General features: G+C 30.6%; 1 protein-coding gene across 1 annotated transcript in view; it reads right to left on the bottom strand.

Annotated features, from left to right (window-relative positions):
- Positions 1–26,408, bottom strand: part of LOC100159216 (A disintegrin and metalloproteinase with thrombospondin motifs adt-1-like) — a 54,408-nt gene that overhangs the window by 5,399 nt on the left and 22,601 nt on the right. Inside the window, exons 10-16 of the mRNA XM_008183177.3 lie at positions 21,591–21,719; positions 19,641–19,836; positions 16,493–16,588; positions 14,542–14,662; positions 14,340–14,443; positions 13,872–13,995; positions 7,842–8,017 (exon numbers count right to left, since the gene is read on the bottom strand). Of these exons, the coding sequence (XP_008181399.1) occupies positions 7,842–8,017; positions 13,872–13,995; positions 14,340–14,443; positions 14,542–14,662; positions 16,493–16,588; positions 19,641–19,836; positions 21,591–21,719 (946 nt within the window). The remainder of the gene's footprint in view (positions 1–7,841; positions 8,018–13,871; positions 13,996–14,339; positions 14,444–14,541; positions 14,663–16,492; positions 16,589–19,640; positions 19,837–21,590; positions 21,720–26,408) is intronic.

Below are 26,408 nucleotides of genomic sequence, written 5' to 3'. Positions count from 1 at the left end.
AAGGCTCTAATAACCCTTACTGAATTATCTAAATATTACAGGTTCCCTAACCCTGTTACAAAATAATAAAAATTATTAGATTAGGGATAAGAGTTTTAATATTAAGCCACCAGTTGTTAGGCCCGTTGTTACCAATGCACTTACTTCCAATTAAATGAGGATTACAGTGTATAAGGTATGACGGAAGGGATAGAGACATTTACGAACCGTTCCTCTCTATCACCCTTACCACCATAGTGATACCAGTATATAGTGTTAGTATATTAGTCCATGGTTTCAACACAATATTACAATACACCTACCTATTGCAACAATTATTATACTACTAAGTAATAAATTGTTACGCACACATTTTAGTTTCACAAAATCAGCAAAAAAAAACAAAACGTTCCAGTTTTTTTTTCTCAGAAATATGACATGAGACATGCGTTGGCACTTGGCAGTCGCTGGTTATCATACAACACACCTAATATTTTATTATATTTAATAAAGTGAGTGTGATATCTTTTAACTTGTAATTTTGTTTTTTTTTATAGAGCGAATACAACTGAAATCTAGTAGGCATCTGATAATTTGATTCACGTACTACATTACTCTGATACCTACGCAAAGTGTAATTAATCCATCTATTATTATTGGCTTATTAATTTCTGAATATAGAATTTTAACAAAAATATTCACTACTTGTGTAATGCCTAATAAATACACAGACTTTTTAATAAAAAAATGATTTAAGAAAATACGCCAACACTCATTTGAAATAATGCTGAACCATAAACGTATCGTGATTTAAAAATTCAAAAATTCAATAAAATACAAATTATCAATGAACTATAGAATGTTAAATAAGTTCCGTATTGAATATTTTAACAAATAACAATTAAATAATTCAAAAAACTAATCCAGACTGATAATAAGATTTAAATATTAAAAAACATTGAATGTAATAAGTAATTATAAGATTATAATTAAGGCTAGGATTTATAAACATGGGTACGGTTTTTACAGCACCCATCTACAAATTTGATTTTTAATGTCAGGAAATAACCTCATATTGATATAAATGATCTAATATCTGTTACATGTTTTTACCCATTTTAAATATAGGTACTGCATATTATTGAAAAATGTTTCTTGAAAGCATGTTTTATGCTATGTACAAACGAGATAAGTGCCAAAGGACAAAGTTTATAGATGCCGTCATGTCAAATTATATTACAGTCCTCATTTTAATTTCATAATATCAGTGATTTTGTGTTTGACGGAAAATTTTTAAAAAAATGTATTAAAAATACCCTTGATTTATATAGGAGTTAGAAATAAGACTAAAAAACTGATAATATTAATTATAATAATAATAGTTTGATAACATTTCGAGTTTAGAATATCAACCACTCGCGGCATATTGATGATTAAATAACATATTTATCTGTGCACAGTTTAGCGAAAGAGAAGTGAAGTTGTATTCCGTGAAATTTTCAACTTACCATATTATTGCTTTCATCTGAACTCGAAAGTCGAAACCTTCGTATATAAAATAAACTATTTGTCCGCGTTAGCCAGTATTTCATATTTATACGTATGATTTGTATTTTTAGAAAAGTTAATTTTTACTTGTTTATTTAGGGATTAAGAATTTTTTTCTTCGAAATGTAGGAACTGTTTCAGGTAATGTTTGCATTTCATTTTTTTATCGACTCAATTGAAGTACGGTTTATGAAATTATGGTCTATCGTCAATACTCTATGGTGGTGCACAATCTGGGAGTTATTATATTTTAGTAAGGGTTTCTAAAAATTAATATTTTAATCACGATAAGTTAAATTTTGTGGGTAGTGAAATATTTATCGTTAATTTTTAGAAGTCACGATACAAAATATGTTGCATACCACTCCTTTTCTTCAAAATAATATTTATTTTTAATTGATAGGTAGGTACTTCAATATTATATAGTCATGTTCAAAAGATTTTCAGGGATTAGTTCAACTAATCTCTAAGTTCACTTATGTATACACATAGGTATTATCTGCTAACTATACGATCCAGCGATTATTTCGGAAAATTATGATTTATTTCCTTCTTATGTATTTATTTTATCAATCATCATTAGGTACCAAGAATACGAAAACACACTAATTATTATTTATTACTATAATCACTTCGAATTAATTTTAATGTTTCAAAAAAAAAATATTTGCTCATTCCTCAAATATTGGCTACTTACAATATTGAACTAACCTTACCAACTATTTTTATGTGCTATGTAAGCGTAATATATATTATGAAATAATAATTTTTTTTTTATTAGACAGTTTAATTGGTACGGTTGTGCATTATTATTGTGTTTTTAGCCGATTTTTCCTATCATCTGGTTAAGAATGAAGAACAAATATATACTTGTATTTCATAGCCAGGAGGAGGCATAATTAGTTTAAAAAAAAACGACATTGGGGTTTAAACAGCAAAAGGAGCAGAGTTAATATTATTTATATTCTATATATTATTGTACATTATTAATTAAAAAACGATGACGGGCCTTTCCATCCTTAATATTTATCCGCATTATATCAAATCAGTCATGTTTATAAATACCGTGAATCGCGTCAAAATAGTTTTCGATTAAAATGTCTTTCCAACTATAATATTTTGAAATAAACAATCTGACCTATAGGTATATTATATATTATATACGACTATTATAAGAAGACATGCATTTGATATTGCTTTTTTAGATTCGGTTCGTGACTGACTGGTACTATGTTAAGTATTCCTGGTGATATTAAAAATACATTTTATTTTTTTTTATAAAGTATTTCCAATAGGTATTTTCCTTTTAGAACAATAAGCAAATGAGAGAGAGAGAGAGAGAGAGAGAGAGAAGAGTTACATGTGATGCTTCTGATGGAAGAAGCCAACCATTAGTGCCACTACCTATTTTGAGTTTTTTTGTTTTGTTTTTTATTATAGTTTATTTATTTTTAAAAATAAATTAATTTAATGATCATTTAGAAGATTGTGACACGATCTTTGCTTTTGCCATCTTGGGGTTCCTGGAATAAGGTTGATATTTTTTATCAAAGGGTTAGAATAGAAAGGCACGTTTGTTATGAACAATTTGATTCGTTGAGTGCTCTTGTTATTTTAAATTCAATATGGAGTGTAAGATTCGAAACAAAGGGAGGGTTGTTAGTTATTTTTTTCAGGGAAATATTTTGAGAAGTTTGAATTTTTTTTATGTTTGATATTTTTGTACTTCTCCAGAGCTGAAGCTCGTGGGTCTAGATGACTTTTATACTTAAGAAATTTGATTTTATACATTTTTTTTAAAAAATAAATATGAATCAAAAATTAAAAGAAAACGAATTCGGACGTACTTACGGCTATATATTCGTCATTTTCCTTCGGGTAATATTATATGAGGCATACGTCCATGGTAACCCGAAAAGTTATTTTTTCTTACGAGAAATCAAGTTTGAGAATATTCACATTTAATATTATATTGTAATTTTAAATTCGGGTAGAACAATAATACGGTGGCCTGTTCGAAAAGTTAGGAAACTCATTAAATATTTAACTAGTATTGAAATATGTTTCCAAACTTTTTAAATATATTATAATAATATAATATTTTGATATTTTCAAAATATCCGAATAGGTACACAAAATACGCCGCGCGTGTAATAATGCTAAATTGAAAATAATATACACTGTAGCAATAATATAGAGCGGCATGTCATCGGAGTGAAAAAAAGAAGAAAAATGTCTGTTTATCTGTTATCATCGTATATTATTGTCTCTATAATGATATACTCAGTGTCAACACTAAAGAAAATCACTATAACACAAGTATATACGTCGACGCCACCGCCATGACTGTATTCATTATCATATATCATTCACCGAACATCCAAATCCCCAGATATATTATCGCTGAGTCTGCAGCTGCAGCAGTATTACCTATACAGACGTTTTCGTCTCTATGACCTTTTATCCTTATATATATATATATTTATAGTTAATCCATTTTACCTACTGCCGCCACAATAACTACTCTGAAAAGATTTTTCTTCTTGTCGAGGTATAAATCACCTGTTGAGATATAGAATAATCGTCATCGTTAAGGTCGGCCGAACCCGAAGTCCGCGGCCGTCAACAAATTTTATGGTGCCTGCGCCTTTTGTAATTTATTATTCTCTCACCTATCGCAGAAAAAAAAATAAAACTGATGATATACTAGACTCTGGTAACTATAGTGTGTAATAGCCACATATTATACTTAATCGGGATTCGATTCGAAATCAACTATACTCTGTACCAAATAAGAGAGCACCAAATTTACGTAACAAAACCGGTTTTGCCCGTGGCCGCCCGGTGGTCTCTTATTTGGTACGGAGTATAGTTTTATTTTTAAGTTTTATTATTTTTTATTGCATATGGCTTCGGTATAATATTGAAATAATACAAATAATACATAAATATGCAATGTATGCAATACATACAATAACAAATAACGGATAAATCTATATAATAAAAATTAAAAGCGGTTCGTAGGCAACCGCATCAATCGAGAACGAGTAGACCGATTTAGCTTAATTTTTTTTATGTTGTGAATATAATGAATGCGGTTATTACAGAAAGAAAAATTGGAAAAAAATGCTCGGAAAATTAGAAAATTTGGAAAAAACTGAAAGGCTTCTCTTCCGTGGGATATTTATATACAAATGTCAAATGGTTGCCATTGGTTACATATTATAATAATAGTAGTCAATTAGTAGAAATTAGTATTTTTTTTCCATTATATAAATGGTTTCCCTACGTTGGTTTATCCGAATTTAATAGACTCAAAAACTTTAAAAACTAACCAACCATTTTCAATAAAGAGTAGTTATACCAATAGATTCCTTGGAATTTAGATGGTGTTTATAGTTTATTTTTTCAATCCCTATACCTAGATGGCTAAAATGGAGTTCACACAATGTCATGAATTATTTTTCAGCTCACGAAAAAATGATGTTTTCTTTGTTTATTTATAGGGTTGCAATTATTTGGTTAAATATTGAATTGCTATTATAATTAGTAGATAATATAATAGTATGGTAAATTTTTTTATAAACTTTAATTTAAAAAAAAAACAAATCTTTTGCACAGGAAACGCCGGGCGGGACAGCTAGAATATTTATATGCATATATAAATAAATTTGGATTGGATCCATGACAAAAGTAGATGATAATAAATAGGTAATAATAAGTAATATCAATAAATTGTGGTAAATAAAAAGGCAGCGCATTCAATTAATTTCCTCAGCATTGCATTTATGAATGCATTCAATTCATGAGGGCACTCTAGAACTATGTATGTTTCACTGTTTTTTCTGCTTGAATGCTCTACCAGCTTTAACATGATAATGTTTTTAAAATTTTGGATCATTAACTAGGACAATTTTCGAGATATTTTGCGTGATTCGCCCACTGTAAAATACGTGAAAATATCATCATATCAACGGTATGAAAATATTGACATCCGTGTAGAGTATACATCATGTGTTCATATTTATATTTATATTTATATTTCTAGGCTTTTTTTCTGTGGGCTTTTTTTCCACCTACCTCCATCCACGGTACGAATTTTTACCCAATTGGTGTGATCATTACTTCTCAATGTTGCAAGAATCATAACTATGAACAAGAACGCGTTACTTTTGCCATACAATTATTTCATTATCATCATTGAGTCTCGCAGCGCCCATTTCAGTTGTTTAACTGTAATTCTCACTTTTGACCGCATTGTGTTCTCTTTTTTCATCTCACACGACGTTCTCCACCGTTAGGGGAATACAAATAACACGGAAATATGATGAAAACATTTTATATTTACACCTATACAGTATATCCTATATAATACCTATATTTATGCGATAATTTAATATTCTACGTCGTACAAAACAAAAATGAGTAAAAACATTGTGATGCTTCTATACTTCTGTAGCATTAGTTAAAAATGTGACTTTTTTTTTCTCGTTAAATCAAGTATAAAATTAAGTTGAGTAATAATTATTCGAGCTAAAAAGTGAAACGCCAATTTTATGTACATATTATATTATAATCTATCATATAATACAAAACAGAAAGGTATTTTGCAATGTGATTTTTCTATGAATTGTTTTTGTTTATAAATGGTTTCCAGAATATATTAACAGTAGAAATTAGTAGAAAAATAGTAGAAATTCTATATTAATGTTTACCACTGGTTACGTACAGTATAATAAATTGTTATTATGTTTTGATATAACAATTTTAACTTATAATTAAGTTTCCTTCCACTCTGTTATATTCCACCGTTAATTCTTTCAAAATAAATTACTTATTGTACAAAATTATGTAAAGATTGTAATTATTCTTTTAATAAATAAATAATAATAAAAAAAAACTTATAATTTTGATATTTAGTTACTATATTTTTTATCCGCGGTTTATCCAAAGTTAATAGACTAAAAAACTACTGGAACGTTTTCCGTGAAAGTCATGTCAATAAATTCCTTAGACTTGGAGGGTGTTAATATTATGTGCATAACCTCTATAGGTATTTGGGTATGTTTGAATTGCAGTTATCTTAGTCGAATTGCACTTGGGCTCAAAAAAGGTATTACAACAAAAATATCATGCATTTGAAGGGGTTAAACGTTTATAAAACGCTAATTTCCCTTCCCACTTACATGCTTAAGACTGACAATGGTTTTAATAATTGGAGTAGTTAAAAATTATTGTTTTATACATACAATATTGTCTATTATGTTAATATAATGTTTTATATTATACATATTATATAAAATCATCAAATATTATTATTGTCATTATTATAACTTTTTTTTAAACTAATTTTGATAATTTTTGTAGTAATAATATATTTATATATATTTTTTATTCTTTTTTTAAATCGTCAAATATTATAAACGTGAACGTTCATAATATAGTGAAATTAAATTTCAAAAACTCCTTTTTTGAACGATTGCAGTTCGACCGCTACCCGCTTTGCTTTTTATCCGAGTTTAACCATTATCTTTTTTGAACCCAAGTGCAATTGACCATTTATTTTTAGGTAATAAGTACAATTCGACTATTCCGAGGTGTTTAAAGGGTGTAGTCTGTGCTTAAACGGTGGTTCATATTATATTACTATCATAATATAGTAGAAATATGGCTTATATTTTTTTACAAATATGTTTATAAAAAAATACTAATCTTTGGTATGGGCAATGCTGGGTTGGACAGCATTTTAGGTAGTAAAAATATAGCATGGGTAGCAGCTGTAGCTGTTACTCCTTACACTATATTATATCATTATACTACAAGATCCGTTTAGTCGCTTCTCGTGATAGGCAGGAACAACCTATGGGCTATGACACACGCTTACGGTATTTTAGTGACACACTCAACTTGTATTTTTATCATTAAAGTTATGGATGAAGGAATTTTCAAGTTTAAAAAAGGGTCATCAAATTAGTTGACACGCAGGGCAAATAAAATCCAACCAACATTTTTATTTGACACGCGGGTACAGAAAGGTTCGCCATCCCTGGCCTATGATCACCCCGTACAAAGTTTGGAAGGGGGGGGGGAGAGGGAGGAAATTTGTGACTTTGTGACAATAGTTTCACTATGTATGGACCTATAAAGGATAGCGCCGATATACTGTTTCTGACACCAGTGTCAGATTATTATCCGGAGTCGGGGGTACTATGTGATCAATACCAAACACCGACTGCTCTGCGTGGTCCACCAACATTTAGACATTTATATTTTGATGTGCTGAGATAAAACAAAACAAACAATGGTTATCTCACCTCGGGCGTGCAGACGTGATTGAGGCAGTAATAGTTATCGTTGTCTGCGGAGTGGCACCAAGTTCCGTCAGGGAAGTACGGATCGACCGGTAAATTTGACACGTCCAACCTGGGCGTGTAGAACGACCCGGTGTCCTTGCGCCTGCAGAACACCGAACATCCCATCCACGGGCGGGCTGAAATAGTATAATAATAAATTACGCGTAAAATATAATATTATGCGAATAGAGCACATTATTAAATAAATATGCAATATCGCAAGAGATGGATACGCCTGCATAGAGGAGTGATTCAAACCGATAATGATAATTTATAATATTATATACGATGATATAATAATAATAATAATAATAATAATAATAATATATTATGGCATTTCGCTTGCGATATAGATTGCGATGATTTATAGATTGTTGTAGCTATAAAAATAATAATAATGGCAATAATAATTATTGTGATCGAGTTTATAATGCGACGATAACAATATTATAATAATATTCGTACCTATGTATAAAAATATGTTTAGTATAATATTTTACGAGAACTCTGGAAGCGAGCGTCGAACAGTAATAAACATTTCTTTGTACATTCTGTGCGAATAAAACAATTTCAGCAGCGTATAGTCACTGGATTTTTTCTCAAACAACCCTTTGTGTAGAATAAAAAATAAAAATATTAGGACTTATCAAGCGTTTATATTTTTGAATATTTTATTATTATTTTTTAATAAAGAATAAAACGGAGAGGTATTATAGTAATATAGTGTTTGTTGTACTATTCGTGTACTTAAAATGAAAATCTGACAAATATTGTTCGATGCATATACGTACGTTAAACTGAATTAAACACGATAAATTGATAAAATTTAGTAAAATTTTGATAAGCTTGCATCATGATGTAGATTTGGTAGGAAACGGAAAATCCTTGGATTACTACCATGTCAGACCGAAACATAATTGATTCTTTTGTTAGGCAGACAAAGTTGTTTAAATACATTTAAATTTTAAGGAAATAAAATAATGTTTTGTTTAAAATTCTATAAATTATACTTAATAGTCTGGTGTATTTAATTTTTGTAACACGGAAGAATGATACGCGACGATCTCATCAGCGGCCGATTTTCAACGACCCCTGGAATAGACAATTCGATGAGAGAATATTCAATTGTTGATCTAAAGAGTTTTGTATTCGTGACTAGTATACACTAGTATACTAGTTATATATTGTTTTGTATACATCATACTATTACCTATAATCACGAAAAAGTCCTGACAATTGTTTATTAATCATACATTTGATAATAATAATTGTTTACATCTAGCTTGGCGTTTAGTTACATTCGTGGTAATGGTGCAGTTGTTGTAGGAGTATGGACTACGATAATTAATATAATAATATATAGATTAAAATTATACATATAAATCGCGTCAATTATTAGTTGTTATATTGTATAATAACGAGTTTAGGGTTGTCCACACATGACCCATTTTTGGCGAGCCGGAAAAGAAGAATAGTAAATTATCTACCTTCACTATCGATACGATTATAACCAAGGCCGGCAAGTTAAATCATTTTTAACTCGTTAAGTAAAGTGAATAATGTAGAAGAATGTTAAAGTTATTTTTCCTCTTTTTCTAACTTGTGAAAATCAAAAATTAAATAGAAGCAAAAAGTAACGTCATTTAGCTAAAAATAAATAAATTAATATTTTTGGGTGAAATTGTAATTTTTCATGGAAATATATTATATAAAGTTGTATTTATATACGTGATTTTTATCACTATTAAAATCCAGAAGTAGTGCGTCCGTCACATCCATCACAACTACAGTCAGCAGTTTTGAATTTATAACACATATAACATTACACATAGAAAATAATATAATAATAATATTTGTGGATCAACTCACATATCGGGATACCTGAAAATGAAAAATCAAATCTGATAGCCTACGAAACCACTTCATCTCCATTATCCATAAAAATGAATAATCATCCTCATTCGAAACTTTGACATAATTTATAACAAAATAAGAATGGCAAACATTTTGGAAAAATCTACCTTTCTCCGAGAAATTAAGAAATGTAAAATTGTTTAAAAAAAAATTAAAATTTTCTCCAGAAACAAAAATAACAGAAGAAGTAGCCATTACGCGAGCTAAAATTGGCCACTCTCATCTAACACATGAATATCTCATCAGGAAGGAATGGAGATACTTGTAATGTAACTCTAACAATATATTATTATATTGATAGAGTTACATTACAAGTATCTCGATTCCTTCCTGATGAGATATGCATAAGTCGTCAACTTCTCCAAACACATCGAAGCCTGCAAGATAACTCAATAACCCTCTCCAAAGGTGGGCAAGTTAATGAAAATAATAAACTCAAGTTAAGTTAAGTTAAGAGGATACAAGATCGATGAGTTAAGAGTTAAGAGTTAACAAATTATAAATGTATTAACTTGATAAGTTAATATAGAAAAAAATATTAAATTAACTCAGTTTAAAAAAAAGTTAATCTATTTTTTTTAATTAGTGTGTAAATGACATAAAGAGTGAATGTGTATTTTTAGTTTCTGATTTATAAATATATAAAATACAATTTTATTGAACTTTTATCATAATGTACACTGCAGTATACCCTTTTACTTTTCCTTTACTATTATTTACTAATTTAAACTATACTCATCTCAAATTAATAATTTAACAAATATATTATTTTATATCATATAGCAATTGAATAATTAAATAGCAATTTGTAATTTAAAATGATTAATTTTTTAAAAACATTTATAATTGCAACTCGCATAATATATAATTTACAACTTAATAAATTATATGAATAAAATAAAATCAAATATATAAATATATACACAAAATTATATCATCAAGAAAACTGAAAAAGAACAGAAATGTTTGTGTTTTTGTATTGGATTATTTTTATTTTATACTGACATAGTAATATTTACGTATAAACGAAAAATTTCAAAATGTTTTTAACTTAATGGATTTTTTTAAAATCAACTGATAAAAGCTAAGTTATTTCAACTGTAAATTAAAATAGATAAGTTCATAAGTTGATTAGAAAATAAAAAAACTAGTTAAGTTAAAAAGTTAAAAAAAAATTAACTTTTGAACTTAACTTTAACTTTTTAACTAGTTAATGCTCCCTTCAATGAATAAAACAGCGTCGCAATCAGTGAATTTTTTTCAAAATACAAACCTAAGCCATAAACTGTAAATAACGTGTCAATATTTGTATTGAGTTTTAATGTACATTATATCTCTTTCTTTAAATATTAAGTTAATGGAAGCTGAAAACATATGCAGTTACAGCCTTTAATAATAATAATAATAATATTTCCAATCATTATTAATTTCTTTATATAAAAAAAGTAATATATACAAAACAAAGGTATCTATGTGTATGTTAGGAAAACAATTCAACTTCACGACACTATAAAATTAATTAGTCTCTTATAACAACTTACAAAACCAACTGGATATCTTTCATTCCTCTCAAAAAGCGATCCAAATTAATATGCTTTCTTTATAACCATTTTTTTTATTTAAATATATTGTATACTAACTAATTCAACCTGAGTGCAAATCTATTTACTTAATATTGTTGTATTTAATGTTGGACACTTATTGTATGCATATTTTTTTATCAAACTTGTAAATATTTAATAATTCTGTACTAAATGCCGTCGGGCGTGTATTTCAAATAAATAAATAAATTAACTGTTTAGTGATAAGTATTAGCATATCATGGAAACAAATTTAACTCGTTGAGTAAGAACAGTTAGTTACTTTTAAAACAAAATTAACTCATTATGTTACTTTTTAACTTGACTTTATCAGTTCAACTGGTCATTGATGATTAGCCCTGGTATAATATATGATGATAATAATTGCGGTAATACGGTGTGATTGCTTCGATGGTATTATTATTATAATGTTGTGTCGAAACAACGCACTACACACGCGACGACGACAACGGTTGTTAATATTATCATCGTAACATCGTTATAGGATCATAACGAAAACACTAAAATATTATAATGTTTTACACGGCAATAATTTTAAACGGAGCCAGTTAAGCGCGCGTTACAAATTATACACACCCGATCGAACACAACAATCGTGTATTTGTTCGTATATTAGCAAACACGCGAACACTTTTAAAATGCGTTTTAAAAGACGTGACTGCACTACCTGTCGTAACGTACTTATAATGTTACGAACTTTGAAAAAAGCTATACGAGTTAGATTAAAGCTTATAATAAAGTTATGCGCACAAAAGACAATACTGGGTACATAAAACGTATTTTTTTATTTATTTATTTATTTATTTATTTATTTATTTATTTAATTTTAAACGGGCTGAAGCCCAATACATTGTTTAATATGTGTATAATAACAGGTGAGATTAAATATAGTTATAATGAGTTACAGTATAAATCGAGAAAACAAAAAATAATATAATAATACAATAATTTGAGTGATAGAAACATTAATGTGACTACAGATAATATCTATTAATATAATAACAAAAAGACTCAATAGAGTGAATATTAAAAAAATCAATTTGGGTTTCATTAGCTAATCTAGTGGTTCTATTTAAAGGTGAATTCATTATATAGTTTGTTCTGTGCAAGTGATTGTGAAAGGTGTAAGTATTCCTAATTTGTCGTTGAGGAACATAAAAATTTATAAAACTAAGCAGTTCTGGACAATCTATGTAGCCATTTACCAATTTAAATAAAAATTTCAAATCAAGTATGTTCCTTCGTACGGCAAGGCTACTCATATTTAAAGTACTTAATAAAGGATTATATGGAGAATGCGGAAGTCGTGGAATATTACATTTGTACGATAAAAAACGAAGGAAACGGTTTTGGATTGATTCGAGGCATTGAGTATGAATATTTGCAGAAGGCGACCAGATTATAGAATTATATTCTAGAGTTGAGCGTACTAAAGAAAAATATAGTGTTTTTAACGTTATTGGATTTGAATAATCCTTACATGTCCTAGTAATAAATCCAAGAATGGATGACGCTTTTTTTGAAATATTTAAATAATGCCTATTAAAGTGACTACTTATAGGTAATTATTGTGTACAAATGTACAATGCATGCATCGATCAAAGTTATTAAACGTATACACGGCAATACGTGTGTTTCTACAACATAATAATATAAAACAGAGAGAATCCCATTTTCATAATAGGTATTGTACAAAACAATAATCGTACAGTTTAAAGAAATAATCATACACTTGTTTCGATTGAATCAATATAATAAATAAATAAATAATAAATAATCAACTCTCATTCTATCGACAAATTGATTATTTCTCCAAATACCGATCAATCAATAATATTGGATATAGGAAATTAACTTAATATCGAGTAAAAAACCGGCCAAGTGCGAGTCGGACTCGCGCACGAGGGGTTCCGTACCATCATCAGCCATAAACATGTTGGTAACACTGCTTATATTATATATTCTAGAATTTTTATTATTTGTTGTTATAGCGGCAACAGAAATACATAATCTATGAAAATTTCAACTTTCTAACTTTCATGGTTCATGAGATACAGCCTGGTGACAGACGGACGGACGGACAGCGGAGCCTTATTAATAGTGTCCCGTTTAACCGTACGGAACCCTAAAAAAGGACAGGCACATAAAATATTATAATTTATATATAGAATAGGTTTTAAGCAGAATAATCTGCAAGGACTAGTACCTCAAGTCTAGGAACCACTGTAACTATAATATCTATGCGATTACTACTGTGTATCGTCGTAAATTATTTTGAATGACATTGAAATAATAAACTTTTTTTTTTATTAATTATTATTATCCGTTATATTAGAGTGGAACTATCATTTAACTATCATTTTGTTCGGCTGCATTGTTCATAGAAACCGTTTTAATTTAAATTAACATGCACGCATTTCGCAAATACATAATATACCTAAATTTGGTATCCATAATTAACGTAGATTGCACTAACCGTCTTCGTGAGGCGCCTGCAGACCCGAGTACTCCTTGTCCAACGCCGGCAGTATAGAGGCCAATTCCTTGCACTTGGCCGTCGCGTATTCCGCTGCAGTCATCTTTTTGGACTTCTGGCACGTCTAAGAGACATGCAAAACGAATTGTTTATAAATAATACTAGTAAATTCATTATGATACGTCGCCGTTTGAAATTAATCAAAAAACGGTTTGGACCAATGATTCTCAATTTGTTTAAAGGGATGACACCAACATTAGGTAATACATTTTATCATGACCAATACAAACGATTTCTTTATATGTATATACACACCTAAATCGTGCGTAAGTATAAAACTAAGTGGTTTAAATCATGTGTTTAGCCGACTCTCATAAATAATTATATATTCGGCTAGTAATCCCAGGTTGATAATCGCTTGTATAGACTATAATATTAATTTAGGTTCATAATAATATTGTAATACACCTTGTCGTCTTTGCAGAGAACGGCTTCATGTCTGGGCCCCTCGCATCCCTCGTCCGTGTTTATCGGTTTCGGATTGTTGCACGTTCTCGTCCTGGACCTGAAACCTATAACAAACGTGTTACGTCATCGGGCGATGCATTGTTGTTACGTGGCGATGAATAAAAGTGTGGAAAAATAAATAAACAAAAAAAAACCCACATACCTTTTGACTTATGTATACACCCCGACGTACACTCGTGCACCTTCCACTGACTCCATCCACCTTTTATGATCTTTTTCGGTTTTTTCGGTTTGCCTTTAACGCATTTTCCCGCCTCGCACCACTGCGTTTGAAAAAAAATCGACAACAATAGGTTCAATCCCGGGTAACCCGTAAAAAGCTTTTTCAATTTAGAGTGGATTAAAAAAAAAAGTGTTCGCGTCAAATCGGTTGATCGAATTAAGCCAAACTATATATATCATTGTATGTACAACCTAAATTTCCTTCTCTGGCCACACTACACGCAGTATAACATAAAGGTACACATCGTCATTTTCAAAAAATATTGTACAGTAGCAACGGCGTGTTATATATTACTTATAACTATATTACTAAATCAGTTTACCTATATAAATAAAAATTAAGTTATTCTCAATCGTACCTGTCTGGCTGACTCATCTTATTTTTGCTTTTCATTATATAACATACTATTACGTATTTTAAATAGTATATTCTAGAAAAAAATACTATTGGTTATAATTAGTATAGTCCGGGGCTAGGGACTTTAATTAACTTAATTATGAGTATTCAAATAAACAAAAACGATGATCTCAAAATGTGTGATGTCGCTCTCAAACCCCAAATAATAAAATATAAGTTCTCCCCTCAAAACATAATGTTTTTATCTTAAATTAAAAAAAATAGATATTTTTGCATTTGCTTAGCATATTATTTTTTCCGAAACTACAAAAACTGGCTATTTTTTGTCATTGGCTACCAACTGTGTTAACTCAAATAAGGAAATATACAACAAAAAGCCCAACAAAATAATCCATCAAAATAAGCAAAACCCAACACTCTGTTAGATTTTATGTCAAAACAAATAAATAAACATTAGTACCTAGTAGAAAACTATTACAAGCTTTCTAAAAAAATGTAAATTTTAATATTAATATTTTTTCTATAGCTGACAATATAATGTAATAAAAAAGTTAATATATTACGTACAATTTAATATTTCATGAATTATGCACGTCCATGAAGTTGGCCCACCGACTTCGAACAATCCGTTCAAAATCTATGCCAACATTTTGTGAGTAATTTTCTAGAATTTGGGAGTCCATTCTCGAAATTTGCTAGTCATTCCTTCCATACCCCTATTCGAGGGTGGGCCACCTACAGTTATCCCATCCACCTTACTAAAAACAATCCAAAATAGTATCAAAAGTCTTATCTTAATTTGTTAGTAATCGCGAGTCCATACCCGGAATTTGATAGTCCACCAAATTCCCTCAGTTTTGTCTGGTTTCTTGGTCTAAGAACCACTTTTTTTTATCGACTACATATTCCTGCAGCCCCCTTGTGATTTACTTTATGATATAGATATTAAATATATTTGGAAATATTAAAATAAACGAAATTTATGTTTCGTTTGGTCAAATCTATATTAGTTTTGACTTTTGACAAAACCGATTGGGGTCCCTTTGATAAGAAAAAAAAAAATTAAAACTAATAATCTTTTACGAAAGTATCTGCTTACTCATATTTTTTGTTATTATCTTCAACAGCAATAAACGTTTTTTTTTTCAATATTATGTATTATAATGCTAATCTGAAAATTGTTTTATTACAAATATAACAAAAATAAAATTCAAGGGATGCTTAAAAAATACATCACTGGCTGTAAGTAATAACCGTATCGGATGTGTTTTCAAGCGTCGCGGCCTTTTTTGTTTTAACTTGTAAAGCGGCGGGTGTTCGACCTATAATTACCAACACTATTTAATGGCGTCTGGAAAACAAAGTGAGAAAGAGAGAGAGAGAGAGAGAGAGAGAGAGAGAGAGAGCCATAGCCAGATAGAGAGAAACTTTTAAAATGACATATTACCACGCGCCGTGCATATAAATATGTGTAATAATATATAAATATAAATATAATAATGCATATAGTTACCGAGCTGGGTCCGCACGTGGTCCCTTCCAACGCTGGCCCGGCAAAATAATATCCAGGTCGGTTTGGCGTTTCGCATTGTAAATTTTCACATATATCCTACGGAAAAACATAAAATTAACCACAGCGTGTTCATAATATTACTGTCAATTATTGAGATGAATATGCGTTTCACGCATACACCTATCGCTGTGCATCTAAATATTTTTATTAGAATTACATATAACATATACGAGTGTCGAGTAAGTTATGTATATCTGTAATAAATTAAACTCCCCGATGATTAATCGTAGATCCATTAATTCGTGAATTATATAGCGTATTATAACGATACGAATAGCGGTGTTCATGTTTTTCCAGACAAAATGTATTCGATTTGATAAGACAAAAGTATTATTCGACAACGCTGTGGGTAAACAAACGTTTTGAAAGAATTAGTAGGTATAATATTATTATATAATTCGTTATATATTCATAGAGTGACTTGATCTGTCCACTATTGTTTTAACAGATATTTTTTCATTGGTTTGTGTAAACATTTGTCGTAAGATTTTCTTTGTGGTTTTTATTTTTTATTTTAAAGGGAACGACTATTTTTTTATTCAGAAAATAATTTTTCATAGCAAACCCGAAATGCAATATTGTTTTTATTGTCATCTATTGGATTGTCAATAATGAAGTCTAATTTTTATCAAAGTTTAAAGTTTAGATGAGCCGCAGGGTGAGTATTATAACATAGTGTATCAACAATGCTCGGGACATTCCTACCAGGTATACAGCCAGTGTAATGTTTGTACTTATTTACTCTTCGTTTCTAAAACTTTAAATGCTTGTACATAATATGGGTACGTACTATTGTATATATATCTGCAATGTTTAATGTTTTTATATTGACGTTTTAAAAAGACATTGTGTTTAAGAAAATTAAAATTAAAAAAAAAATAACCGAGACGGAGTAGAAAACCTAAATTAAATTTCATAAAGTTGAAACATCGCGTTTAAACGGTTAATACCTACGTTAAACAACGTCGACAAACATAAAAAAAGTACCTACAAACGCGTTCGTGAATATAGGTAAGAGGAAAGTATACTATTCGACTGAATTTGTGAGGGTAAATCGCAGAACAACATAATAATGGCGCAGGGAAACACAATCAAAGTAATACTATAGAGTATAGAGTAATAATGACGAAAAAAAAATCGCCCGTAAACGAAAAGTTACAGACGTCGTTCAACAATACAGTCGAGCTTTTTACAGAACGACCTCCAGTGTAGGTTATACGGAAAAACGCGGTAGGCCACGGATATTATATAGGTATATGCCTGGAAAGTGCAACATCCGCACCGCACCATGGAACGGAAACGGTTTCAACGAAAAGGTACTCTACAATTTACAAACTTTACGTCAATTACTGTTCTGCTCTACCAACAGTTTGTCCGCGTAATATGGCGGAATGGAAATACAAAATGTAGCTGTAACAGAGATAAACATGCGACAAAACCCGTATTATCAATGCACTATACCTTCTTTCAGTGAGAAGAATATAACGTAATATTTTATATGGTGACTAAAATATAACATAACATTCGATTCGTCATTTTCCGGCTTGGGGTTGGGGATCAAACGAATAATAGAGTATATATGCGATGAAAGTGTAAAGCAACATGGGCACTCGAACTAACTCCGTCTCTGTGTGACCCGCAGACGGGAAATTAATTTTTGGTTTAGGATGAATTAGTTGAGCTATTTAATAATTTTTTGATTTTGCCTTTATATTATTTAGACAAACTTAATGTAGGTACATGCATTTCTATGAGTCCCAAAAATTTCGTAGATTCTTAGAGTAGCCTGAAGTTGGGCCATCTTTCTTTATTTTTGTCCCGTACTCGAAAATAATGACTTGTAAATTTTAAAACCAATTTTTGCTAATTCTTGCTAATTATTTGGTAATATGAATGATATGGGTTAGATTGGTTTGAGATAAATTGGATGAGCCATCTTCACGATCATTTCAATTACTTTTATATCAGATGTTATTTTGACGTTGACCGTCGGACCCTCACACTATCTCGTAAAAGATAATAGAACTGGAAAACTATGAGTTTTTATTTTGTAATACTTTAGAATATACAGTTTAATTTTAGCGTGGGTCACGAAATGTGTACCGCTGATGATGTAGACTGGCGATGACGTGTTTGACAATTCTTATTTTTAACTGCCAATTATAAAAGTAACTGTGTGTATTAAAAAATACGTGGTGAAAACCCTTAACCAGTCCTGCTCATATCTTAATTCGGGTAGTATCGCAGTGGATTACAATATAACCTTGTTTAATATAAAACCGGATGATGCGCACTTTCTCGCTTAGTCTGGATATAGGAAAAACAAATGTAAACAAACCCTTTAACCGTTCACGGCTTGAAAAAACGCCTGGATAGGGTAAAAATGCATACGTATTATCTTTTATGTTGCGATGGCATTATCATAGGTAAACAGTAAACACTATACATATTTTATTATATCATGCAAACGAAACGAGTTATCAGCGTTTTAATACAAACAAATTCGCAAGAAGATTTTATAGGTAACAATAATATGTTATATAAATCATAAATGTATTAAGTATTCCGAATTCGACGCGTTACGCGGAAAATGGCCATCATATTACCAATATAATATAACCTCTTTAAAACAATAATATAATGTACCAATAATACTATATTTTCATTGATTGAGCTATTGCTAATTTTAAACCTGGGTGCTTATCACCCATGTGCGCTTTTATTAACTACCTAATGTGATGTGCCGAACTATTTCATAATATATTATGTAAAACAACTCGTTTGATACCTATTAAGATATTTAGTACAAATTGAAAATCAATTGGAAACCTAAACGATTTCTACGTCTTTTGCTGCAGATCGTAAGGTAGGTAGGTATTGTCGTTAAGATATCGGAAACAATAGGTGCATGGAAAATCTTATTTTTCCTAACGACGCAGGTATCACTATTTTCGTTTCTACTACAGTGAGCCGGCATCACGTCACGCGGGAACGAGTCGGAGACTATAAACATAATAATATTATACTCGGCGTGTTTGTTAAACGAGGTGTTAATGCATTATGGCCGTTGTCGTAACGACAAACTTACTTCTGGCTGCTGTCGCGACGAGTCCAAATTCGTTTCGGTGCTCATTACCCGGGCGTCGTTGTCCAATAACAGTAGTTCACATTGTTTTTTTGCGTCCCACGCTTGGCCAGGCTTGTCGGCGAATTTGTTGTGATCCAACTTTTGGACCGTTGCCGAATGCCGACTACTGGACTGCTTGAAGAGACATTCGAGATTGCTGGAGCAAAAAAAAAAAATGTCAACGGAAAATTATATTATACGGTGGCCCGGTGCAGAATAATAATAATAATAATAATAATAATAATAATAATGTATATAGTTCATCCAGGCAAGTCTGATGCACAGCGTAGTTGTATATACATTTTGTGTATTTTAATATGTCTCAGATAAACGCGAAGTCGTTCGGAAAATCGCGAACAATTATTATTCGTTTCGAGCGAACGAAATTAAAATCAACCACAGCTAGAATATTATTATGCCGTGGTATAATAATATTAATTAAGTAGGTCGCATTTTGTCTTGTACCAAATTATTAAAATACTAAAACTGTACTCGAAACCGGGTTTTCGAACATTTTCATAAACAAGTATAAGATTGTTCAAGTTACAGTTTTTTCTCCCTTTATTCGTAAGTATTCACAATATACACATCCACTGCGATTGGAACTATTGCATTTTTGTTGAAATTATAGTGAATTGAATACGATAATATTATAAAGAAGAATTGTGAAATAAAACTGTATAATAATATTTAGAGACCTACACAAATATGGATAACAATATATTATGGTTTGATTGAAGCGTGGATAATATTACATAATTTTCGGTAAATTAGAAAAATATAAAAAAAGCTGGTCGTTCTGCTGTACAGTAGGTTAAAAGTGGGCCAATGTAATATAATGGATTGTATTAAACTTGAATTAAATGATACAATATCATCGTATAAGAAAAACGATTCTGAGTGGAGACGGTTTGTCAGTCTGGATATTTTGTATTGTTATTATTTATTATATCCTGTAAGTTGAATTAATATTATAATATTACATTTTTTTATTCGTTTCTTTGGTGATAAACAAAGCATTAGAAATTAAAATCCTATTTTTAGCGGTTTTTCGTAATTTGTCGGTGGTTTTTCCCGTGGCATTACATAACGATTGAGAAAATCGAAAAATGACCTATCTACTTTAAAGTATCTACCATCTTGATCCAACTGTCTAAAAGATAAGATAATATATGTTGAAATCGAAGCACTACTTCTGGTAGAAATTTTGTATACAGGATAAAAAAAAAATAAATAAATAAACACCATTGTATAACAACTAGCTTCCTCATTTCGCTCAGAATCTAAAAGAGTTAGTGTGCATGCTATCTGAGTTAAAAAAAAAAAAAAATTCATTGTTATATCTACATTTCAATATAATATACGAAATAAATAAAATATTGATTAACTTATTTTGTAAGTACTAAACGGGCAGCTGCTATCTATCATTCCAATTCCTTATGACTTATTAATTGTTTGATAGGTACCAAAAAGGTTTTATTTATAGTTGATGGCTTATCTATGACTCGAAAAGATTTAATTCATTATTAAAGTAAATAATTGTTAATACAACTATTTAAAGGCTACATTTTGAATAAACATATAAATATTTCAGTTTTCTTAACGATGAACATCAATAATATGTTTTAATAAATAAAATACCTTGTTAATTTTTTTTTGTGATATCGTTAATAATGTACTTAGTCTAAAGAAATTGTGAACGGCCCCTGAGTGTAAGTTAGATAATTGGAATTGATGACAAACGAAATCAAAATAAAATGTTTATTTGCATTTATTTAATTTAAATATGTAGATACCTACTTATCTAATTAAAATAAAAACATGATCATCATTCAATGATAAAAAATAATTATAGGTTCTGTGGTATATTGTAAATTTGAGTAAATCAAAATCAAAGATTAATTGACTTACTTCAGATTTGTTGCAACACTAGCACTGCATTCTGACCATAACAATTCTCCGGTAATCCCTCTCGATGGTGACATTATGAACCCTTCTTTCGGACAATTGTTTGTATTGCCATCGTGATGCATACCTAAACTGTAGTGAAAAATGGTTTTAAGATTAAGAATCAAATGTTCCTACTTCCATTAAGTAAGGTAATTGAATTATAGGTAACATACAATACAGTAAGATTCTTGCAGAATATCAGTCACAAGGGAGGTACAATAAATTATATAATGACATTATGTTTTTATGCCACACGAAATTTCAACTCTTAGATTTCGGCGATCTCTAGGGTTTTAATTTTAAAATTGATGTGAAGTTTTTGATTTATTGACAGTAAAAATATTTTAAGTATGTATAAAAATAATTTATATACTTAGAATAAACATGGAATAATTAATAATTAATAATTAATACATCTTATCATGTTATAATCTATATATATAAAAATGGAGCGTGAAAAATGTCATAACCTCATCAACCGAGAACGGCTGGTCCAACGGCGGCTCAAATTCTTTTAAAGATGTTCGTAATTGCCAGGAGAAGGTTTCTACAAAAGAACATTTTAGGAGAATTCACCAGAAAAGAAGAAAATCTGGATGTAAAAAATACAACAGTGACACAACAGTGTAATATATTTTATTGGTTGCTATTGGTTAATCGGGCATGTTTGTTGATTTGTATTATTATTTTTTGTCAATATATATAAAAAAAAATGAATATTTGTGTGTAGATTGGACTTCTGGGAAGAAGACGGACTAATTTAAAAATGGTTAAATTTGGTTTATTTTAATTCATCTGATATTAGTACCGTTAGGTTAGGTTAGAATTTTGTATTAATTGATTATATAATTATCCACCATAGGTGGAATACGAAAAACTTGGTATAACTTTGATATTTTAGAGTTAAATCATACACTTACGTAAAAACAGCACATGGTCCACGATCTACCGTAGGTAGATTGCCTACCTGATAATATACTGCAATTACTGCTGCGAACCAGAATTTTTATTACGGGCAACTGAAAAGTTAAGATAAATTTTGAACACCATACACCGAATATTAAATAACGAATCGAAGAAAGTTTGAGTCATATAGAGTTGGTACGTTTAACGAGTAACGAAGTGCACGGGATCAGCTAGTATAATATCGTGTATTATTTAATACTATTATTTAGTCAATTAGTCTGAATCCTTCCTGACTATCGAAATTCTACTAAAGTATAAACATAAAATATTTTTTTTTTTGATCTTGAGCCTGGCAACTATGGCCATTAGCTGTATTGGTTTTTTGAACGTTTTTAATGTCGGTAGGGGGGGAACACGTGTGTGTTAGATTTGGCAGAATTTTTGATTGGGCACCCGTAAAGGTATCTGCCACGCCCGGTAGGGGGATGGCGGCACTTCTTCTCCGGACACCGTGACTTGCCCGAAGAAAAATGCCACCAGGTGGCCGGGAATCGAACCAGCGACGGCTGGGCCGCAACCGACGCCTTAGACCGCTAAGCCACCTTGCCCCCCATTTAATATTATTATAATATTATCGTGTTTTCAGGTATACTTTATTTTGTTTGTATCAGCCTTCTCCGGGATCCTAAAATCTGTCCACGATTGGGCAATGTTTAGAGGTGAGCGTTAAGAGAGGTTTCTCTGTTAAATAATACAGTTAAAGGGCTGTTTTGCAATCTCTTATAATCACGAATCCACAAAAAGCGAGTTAATCAAGCTGGATAGATGAATATCAGTGCTGTAGTTTTCATTATCAAAGTGTAACGAACAAACAAAAAAAAAATAACACCACACGAGACAAAATCGTAAAATTGTACGAATCCAATAAACATTAGATAGATACGTCAACGGGCAAAATATTGATTTCATTGTTAATACAAAAGTTTTATTTTTAAAACAGTTTACAAAAACACGTAAATTAATATTTATGCTTTTATTACAAATAACATAATTATATAATAAAAACGCACGAAATGTTTTTATTTAGTAATATAATTTAATTTAATTAATGTACAATGTAGATTGTAGGTATATGCATGTATGAATAAAAACGGGAAATAAAATCAATGAAAATTCAAATGATTCGAACACACAATACGAGAGAAAATTTTATTGTTATTCATTAATAGCGAAGGTATTTATACTTGTTGGATCGAAAAAAATTAAATACACGAATAAAAAAAAAACCGCATCCTACTTGATTAATTAATTTACAACCCTTTATAATATTATACGCTTCTAGATTATCGTTTTCTACGTCCATTGAATGTTTCAAACAGATTAACATATTATAATATTATATAGGTGCATTGTGAAATATTATGGTAGGTATATATAATATTAGCCAACGATCCAGTAGGGTCACGCTAAGTATAAAAATAAAAGAGTACCTTAAAATGCACACATAAGCAAAACAAACGAAAAAACTGCCGGACCATAATTACAAGAAACAACACTATTTACGAAAAATATTTATTGAAAAAGCATACTAAATTTGTAGTATAATAATGATGTTTGAAAGTACAATTATCCCATTGGAATTTGTGCGTAGAAGTGCAGCACGCTGTATTTTTCAAATAATTTTGAATAATATTGACAGAGTTATAGGCTTATAGCATAGAACAATATAGAAGCGAAACTCGATCAGCTGATTGGGGTCTTGGTTACCTATGATCTGAAGTCTGAACCTTCGAAAAACATGAAAACGGTTCCACGCACCAACATGATGTTAGACTCATGGTTACCAATATTATGAAAACGGTTCCAAGACTATGGCGGGATACGTTACGCGGGGTCGGCTTGTTTACCATTCCCTATTTTACGTATGCCACGCCCCCCTGGAACCGTGTTCAAGGCCACAATCGCCTGATTCTGCCAGTTCACGGAGTTTTGTACCCCTGGTTATAGCCAATTTAACTAGAAATTAGTGTTGCATATTTTAATCATTTTAGATTCTGAGTGGAACGATGAATGTATTGATTTTACAATGATGTGTGTTTTTTTTTTATTTTTTTATTTATTTTTTTATTTTTTTTTGTGTCTGTCATCACCTTTTAGGACAGTAAAACTGCTTCGATTTTCTTCAACAGTAACTTTTATGATTGGAAAGTGAATCTAGTTGGTACTTTGGGGGGTCAAAAGTAAAAATTTCCCAGTAGTTTTCAAAAGCGACGTGAAAAACAAAAGAAAAATTAAGGAAAAACGGGAATTTTTACGCAAAATCGATTTTTAATAAAAATCGATTTTGGTTTTTGGTGTAACTCTAAAACAAATGACCGTAGATATATGAAATTTTCACAGGTTGTTTATATTTGCATTTTCTATACACGGTAAAATTTTGAAAATATTTTGATTTATTTTGAGCTCTTTACGGACATTTTCACAAGTTTTTTTTTTGATAACGTTCTCTCTGGCCCGCATTACAATGCACTGCTGACATCAATGGCAATCAATAAACGAAAAAAAAAAACAGAGTTTGGCGGAGTGTTTTTGTTGGGATTATACAAACAGCTAACCTCCTGATCGGCGTTCAACACACTGTCAGTATATGATCGGAGAATATGCGTTAAAAAATTGGGAATCATCGAGGATTAGGCGTCTTAAAAATGTATGTTTAATGATATTTTATTGTCCAATGCCAACTAGAGAAACCTTTATTTTTTGATTCATTTTGCTCTACCGTCAATCCGAATGTTAATAAAATAAATTGTATTGGAAAATTGCAAAAGGGAACGGTTACGCTTTACATTTATCGGTTTGCGATGGGACCTCTACAATACCCGTATCAGCGATAATCCATCGAAGCCAGTCACGGCGGCTGACATAATAATAATAATATAATATCAGTATAATATTATACGTATAATGCGTGTAATCAAAAATGGAAAAACAAATTTCCCGTAGAAACGTCGTCGTGGAATGTTTATTAATTTCGTGCCTCGGGGGACGGACGAAATATCGTCCGATGATTAATTTCACCCGACTAGTAAATCGATAAATGATATAATATGATATTATATTACTGCAGAAACACTGCAAAGACTGTGCTCTATATTATTATTGTAATACTTTGTCATTTCGCGTCGATGTAAACTCCGTGCAGTTGACGTAAAATGTCCGGATTTCCGGCAAAAAATATGTCTGCAGATATTTACAATAGTGTAATACAACACATAAATGATAAATTGATAAATAAAATCGCCGTTTAGCGAACTAAGAGACATTGAGATTTCTTGATGTTGTTTTTTTTTTTGCAGACTTATTGCTTGTGAAGAATTTACATCAGAGCTAATTATTACCCGTTCTGACTAACCAAAAAAAATCATCTGCCTATACGTCATAATTTTTATGTCTGAACTTTATAATATAGTTATAGTATAAACCTTGATTTCGGACGACTCTGCGCGTTGGTGGGATCCGTCTGGTACACTTTAAGCGTAGCTACTGCATAGGACAGCGGGCAGGTTTCGACAATAATAACTAAGGCCATCGTTTCGAACATCGAATAAACATTCGAACGCAACGTAAACATTCTGGTGTTATTTTATGAGGCAGTAGGGTCACGGTGAGACCGCATACGAAACGTTTGAAATAATATCGACGAATATAATATAGCAAAGGGACTAAAATAATATTATATAAATGTTGGTTACGCTACTCGCTAAAAAAAATTGTCGTTGCAGAGGGATCACGTCGAATTCATAAACTCGACCCACGCCTATTATGCGTTCCATTAAAACCCATTAATTTATCATATTATAAAAAAATATCGAA

This window comes from Acyrthosiphon pisum, chromosome A1 (assembly GCF_005508785.2).
Source record: "Acyrthosiphon pisum isolate AL4f chromosome A1, pea_aphid_22Mar2018_4r6ur, whole genome shotgun sequence".
NCBI lineage: Eukaryota > Metazoa > Arthropoda > Insecta > Hemiptera > Aphididae > Acyrthosiphon > Acyrthosiphon pisum.
Note: the sequence above shows the minus strand (reverse complement) of the source record. Positions and strands in the feature narration are given on the sequence as shown.